General features: G+C 34.4%; 1 protein-coding gene across 1 annotated transcript; it reads left to right on the top strand.

Moving 5' to 3' along the window:
• LOC109821426 lies at positions 867–4,680 on the top strand. The gene is made up of 7 exons (XM_020387611.1): positions 867–1,034; positions 1,302–1,388; positions 2,109–2,297; positions 3,293–3,463; positions 3,579–3,632; positions 3,739–3,882; positions 4,306–4,680. Exons 1-7 carry the CDS (start codon positions 867–869, stop codon positions 4,678–4,680), a joined length of 1,188 nt encoding a protein of 395 aa, XP_020243200.1.

The raw sequence follows: 6,000 nt of genomic DNA, 5'->3' as shown, positions 1-6,000 counted from the left end.
CCAGATTAACTAGAAATAGTTATTGGCTTGAGTGTCGGATAGAGGAAGAAACAACCTTTGGTGCCTCTAGCCTCTATTATTTGTGTCGCAAAGTATATATCAAGACCCTCAACTAATGATTAACCATCAAAGGCAATTACGAGACCCAAAAATAAAGCAAAGTATATATCAAGACCCTCAACTAATGATTAACCATCAAAGGCAATTACGAGACCCAAAAATAAAGTTTAACTCCCCCAAATCACACCTCAATTTTTTTACATCAACAACTAGCTATACTTGTAGACTTGTATCCAAATCACACCTCAATTTTTTGACATCAACAACTAGCTATACTTGTAGACTTGCTTGTAGACTTGTATCCAAATCACACCTCAATTTTTTGACATCAACAACTAGCTATACTTGTAGACTTGTATACTACTTGTCTAAAAATCAATCCTTTTTGTCAAAGATTGCATTTTCTTCTGCAAATTTGCAACTACAAGAAGAGGCGCATAAATAAGCATATGAGCATTTGTTATGGTTAATGATTATGCATACGTGATAATGTGACATAGATATGCTACGAGTAAATGATTGATTTATATCTAACTTTTATAGCTTTTAATTTAGTTTCAGTTGCAAATAATCTCCGGACGTAAATAGTAATACAAAAAGGGTAATTGACAACAATATTCATTGAAATTGGATAAAATCTCTCTCCCATGGAAAGTAATAAAAGCTAATTGATGCAACGGAAATATTCTAGAAGAAGGCAATTTATGAATCTTAATAATAAAATATTTGTTACCAAGTAAGAATCAAGTATGCTATAAAAGGAGGGTACGTACGTAGGGAAGGAAGCTGTGCTTCAATCTTCATCCATGGCTTTGGCTTTGAGAAAATCAATCTCCCTATTTTTTCTTATAATATTCTCGCTCGATGTTCGTGCGAGAGGAGTTGAGAGTAGATGGAGCATGAAGGGGGAGGAAGACTTGGAGCTTGAAAAACAGCTGAAGGTGCTTAACAAGCCCCCTGTAAAATCATTTCAGGTACTTCTTTTTTAACTTTAAATTAATGTCACAGATCATTCTTCAATTTTTCCTCTAAATCTAATCCTACATTCGTAGTAACAGTTATAAGATTTCTTATGCTCAAACAAAATATCAGCAATAATTATATATGTTCGCAGTGAAATCTTTGAGCAGTAGCTTTTTAAATACCAATGCCAATCAAATACCATTTAACATCTTTATAAATTTTGTCTGTGGGGCTTCATTTATTTTATGCACTGATGATGGAGGTTTATTATTTTGCAGTCTAAAAGTGGACATATTTATGATTGTATTGATATCTACAAACAGCCAGCCTTTGACAATCCTCTTCTGAAAGATCACAAACTTCAGGTACAAATTGAATTCCTACATTCTGAACTTGGTTATAATTTTTAGGTTGCAGTATTCAGACCCTACTCAAACCTTCACTTTAGCTCATTTTTGTGACTGACATATATTATATGATACCATTCTAGAATATCTCGATACATGCATTGGCCTGTTTGGTTGTGAGGAAAAACAAAAAATTTGCATTATGGGAAACCATTTCCTGTAATGCTTTACTTTTATATATGTGTGTTTAGTTCGCACTTGGAAACCAAGAGAGAGGGTGAGGTGACACTCTTCTATCTGTTGATTTGATCCCAATTCTAAGAAACTCATTTCGGTGCTTTTTTAAAGAAATGGTTGGAAACCATTTGCGGAAAGTAAATTTACAAGTTACAACCTCCCATTATTACAAAAACTATTAGCTATGTAACCTTATAGCCTCTTAGTATGAAGTAAGTACCGAAATAGGCTCAATATACGTTTACTAGAAAGATTAGACAGACATAGGAGGAAAAATTAACTGGTAAAAAAATATCTAGTTTGCTCTGAAATGAATTTAATAATAATTAATTTATAGAAGGAGGTAGTATACATGTGTCATTTTGACCAGAGAGAGATGACAAATTAAGAGATCCTCATTTAATCGGGTTTGCCTAAAAAATTAAATGTTTTAGTAGTATAATCGACATTTTTCTTTATCTCTATTTACTGATTAATTGAACAATGAGTTACTTAATGCAGATGTGGCCTAGCAGTTTCCCAAAAGGCATGCCTATAAACTCAAATTTGCGCCAAAATAGCACTTGTCCATCAGGAACGGCTCTTATTCGCAGAACTACAAAGAATGACTTAATATATGGCAAAACTCTTCAAAATCATGTGAAAAGTCACGGTGCAAATTTCAAAAGTAGTATTAATGACGGAAGCCATGTGAGTAACCCTCTTTCACTTTGCAATTTTAGCTATAGTTTACCAACTTTCTTGTTAATCAAAATCATATGAAAATGAATTATATTAACCTTTTCTGTTCATTCAAGCACTCTTCTAAGATATCGAAAGGCTGAGAACGGAAGTACGAATAGTGTCGTAATTGTATTTTGCTCGGTATTACGACAATATCTCTGCACTGACAATATTTTAATATTATGATTTTCGCAATGAATTTTTTTAGCTTTCTCCGTAAAGTCGACTATAAATTAGATATAATACTATTATAGAACCAACAAAGAAGATAAAGTAATTACATATATACATATATACACACACACAATTGATAGTCAAAAAAGAAAATGGAAAAAAAGGGAAAGAATTGAACTACGATCTCTAAGATGTAACAATATAGAGGATTTTTTTCCTTGAGTAATTTTTGTAGATGGAGCATTCTAGATGGATTTCTCAACATGCGCAACTTGAAGACATACGATCTCTGTAGACATATGCTCGTTTTAAGTATATAAGAGGTTCGTAATTATCTACCTAGGCTAAATACAAAGAGCAACAACGCTTTATCCCTTTTAAGTATATAAGAGGTTCGTAATTATCTACCTAGGCTAAATACAAAGAGCAACAACGCTTTATCCCGAATGAATCCACCCCTACCTAGAGTACAATTGACATCTCTCAACATAAGCCCCTGATGAACTTAGAATCTACACACCCAGCTTCAAAAAATTTGCCTCCAACTCTCAAAACTGAGGTATCACATGTGAACACCAAGACATCAAAATACATATTAAGCAATCTAGCCCAGGCAAAACTCTTATATATACTCTGCGACGAGCTTGTATAAGTAATTTGCCGGACATTAATAGCCATAAATTATGACTCTTACGGTTTATGGTATATATTTCTATCAGTTCTGGTTCGTATTGCACATGTTAACTATTATCAATTTCTTTAAAATGAATTAATTAGTTGTTAAACAGTATGCAGTAATGAAAACTGACTTTGGCGAATATTATGGAGCAAGTGCAAAGCTTATTGTTTATGGCTTCCCAAATGTTAAACTTGATCAAATCACCATAAGCCAAATATGGGTCATAGGAGGCGCTCATGGACCTGAAGATAAAATAAACACCGTACAAGCAGGATGGCATGTCCGTAAGATTACTGTTAAGATTTGTTTAAAAAGTTTTCTATTTTTTCGAAAACAAATTAGTACTTTGGATTTCCACTAAATATTTTGTGCTAAATACATTTATAACATTTCAGGTATACCCTGGTATAAATGGTGACTCTTTAACCCATCTATCTACGTTTTGGACGGTATAATCTAATAACTACGTCTTAAATTTAGATGAGATTTTGTTCCTTATCACATAAAATATGTACTCGATCGAGATTTACAGAAGTTGATTAATAATGTGTGCAGGCTGATGGATATAAAACAGGTTGCTTCAACTTCAACTGTCCGGGATTTGTTGCACTGTCTCCAGACTTTGGTCCTGGAAGTGAAATAACAGAGCTTTCTGTCTACGGTGGGATACAAAAATCAATTGAAATAAGTATCTTCAAGGTATTAACTTTGTTTTGGGAAATTTATGTCAGCCGTCTAGCTTTCTCTATATCTTATGTGCACGTTTAGCGTTAGGGAAGGGATATTTCTATAAATTTAAGACTGACATAGAGTTTGCATTCCTATACTTAGGTTTTTATATATAGAATACTTTACTAGGACATATATCCCATGATTTTGAGAATGTGCTATTTTTGTTTGCTTTTCAACTTCGTGGTAATAATGTGAAAGTTAAATTAAAATAAATGTCAAGAACATTATCACAGTGTTCGAATTCTAATTTGATAATGGATGAAACACAACAGCATCACCGGAATTATTTATGTGTTAAAAAAAAGAATATTAACAGTTGTTATCAGCTATACCGGTCTATAATGCATGAGGTTTTTCTATAAGTAACCATTATTTTCTTTTTAACTGTAGGATCAAGAAACTGGAAATTGGTGGTTAACATATGGACATGAAAGATCTTTTGTGGGATATTGGCCAAAGGAGCTTTTCAATAATTTAGAGAAAGCTACTGAGGTTGACTATGGTGGTACGGTTTACTCTCCCTTCAACGAGCCTAGTCCTCCGATGGGGAGTGGTCATCCAATTGAAGAAGGTCGAAACAAGACATGTTATTTTCTGAATGTTCAGTTAGTAAACGAAAGAAATGAGCTCTATGATCCAAAAGATTATCATGTCGCCACAATTGCTGATATTACAGAATATTATAACATTGATTACAATTATGCATCCGAAACCGCAGACGGTTACCAATTCCGTTATGGTGGTCCTGGAGGTTACACTCGTTGAACAATTGCCTTGTTGTCATATGAATAAAATGTTATCTCATGGTAGCATTAGATTTGTTTTATTGATGATGGATTTATGATCAAGCCTGTAGACAAAACTTCTCTTTGGAGAATTTTGAAACTTCAATGCTAAGAAGATCCGTACCTTCATTTGGCATAAAACAAGCTTTTTCGCAGCACCTGTTGTGCTTCATACTTTTTTTGGGGTGTATTCTAACTACAAGGAGCAAGATGATGATTAATGTTTAAATTTTTTTTGATATTTTTACTAGATTTTTTTAATATTCTACTATATTAGGGCACGTGTGTCGCATGTATATATACTTGTTTTACATTTTTATCTTTTCCATGGCATGAAAATGATAAAGAGACTGTAAATGTATGTTTTGGAATACAGTGTATTTATATTCCTTTTCTATATTTGATCAAATAATCAGGAATATGTTGTAGGCAGTGTTTTAAATATCGGCCGATAATCCGATATTATCGCTGATATATCGGATTTTTGGGCTGGCCGCTAGGATAACTTGAAATTGTAATCGGTTATTGTTTTTGGCACATTATCGGCGATAAATCGTCGATAAAAGGGAATTATCATCCGATAACAGAGTTATTTTTATCGGATTTATCGGCCAAGAGTTGTGTTGTTGAGTTTGAGATATGAAAGCCGACCCGACCCGTTTTCACAATAAAATGAAAAGTTAAGCCCTAACCTTTGTGAATCCAAGTCTGAAAACCCTAGACTTCCTCTCTGGCGGTTGTTCTTCTCCTCTCGCCTTCGTCAATCTCCAGCCAACCACGACTTCGTGAATCTCCAGCGAGCAGCGAGTCAGCGACATCGTGAATCTCCAGCGAGCAGCGACTTCGTGAATCCTCAACTTCCTCTCTTGCGTCGACTTCGTGAATCTCCAACAAACCCTAAACTGCCTCTCTCGTCTTCGTGAATTCCTGAGAACCTCGCCTCTCCACGCTCGCCTCGCCTTCGAAGTTCGAACAGGTACCATTCATCTCTTCTCACCTTCGAAGTTCATTTTTGTTCACTTCTGGCCTTCGTCTCTATCTCTGCTGCTGTTTCCTAAGTTTAATCTTGTCGTTCTGGCCTTCGTCTCTCTGTTTGCTGCTATTTGCTAAGTTTATTTTTGTTGTTCTCTTCTAGCCTTCGTCTCTGGCTATGCTGTGGTTTTTTATTTTTTAAGTTGATTTTTTGAATGGATATTTTCTGCTTGTGACTTATGAGACACTGAGACTTCTTGTGAAGAAATTCCGTGAATTATCTACTCAAACAGGTATTTTTTTTCCTTTTTAATCTTATAGAATTTCT

The sequence above is a fragment of the Asparagus officinalis genome, chromosome 8, assembly GCF_001876935.1.
Source record: "Asparagus officinalis chromosome 8, Aspof.V1, whole genome shotgun sequence".
NCBI classification, from domain to species: Eukaryota; Viridiplantae; Streptophyta; class Magnoliopsida; order Asparagales; family Asparagaceae; genus Asparagus; species Asparagus officinalis.
Note: the sequence above shows the minus strand (reverse complement) of the source record. Positions and strands in the feature narration are given on the sequence as shown.

Coding starts and splice junctions, on each gene's coding strand:
- LOC109821426 (XM_020387611.1), top strand. CDS start 867: ATGGCTTTGGCTTTGAGAAAATCAATCTCCCTATTTTTTCTTATAATA. Junction 3,633..3,738: donor ATCTATCTACGTTTTGGACG/GTATAATCTAAT, acceptor TAATGTGTGCAG/GCTGATGGATATAAAACAGG. Junction 3,883..4,305: donor TTGAAATAAGTATCTTCAAG/GTATTAACTTTG, acceptor TTTTAACTGTAG/GATCAAGAAACTGGAAATTG.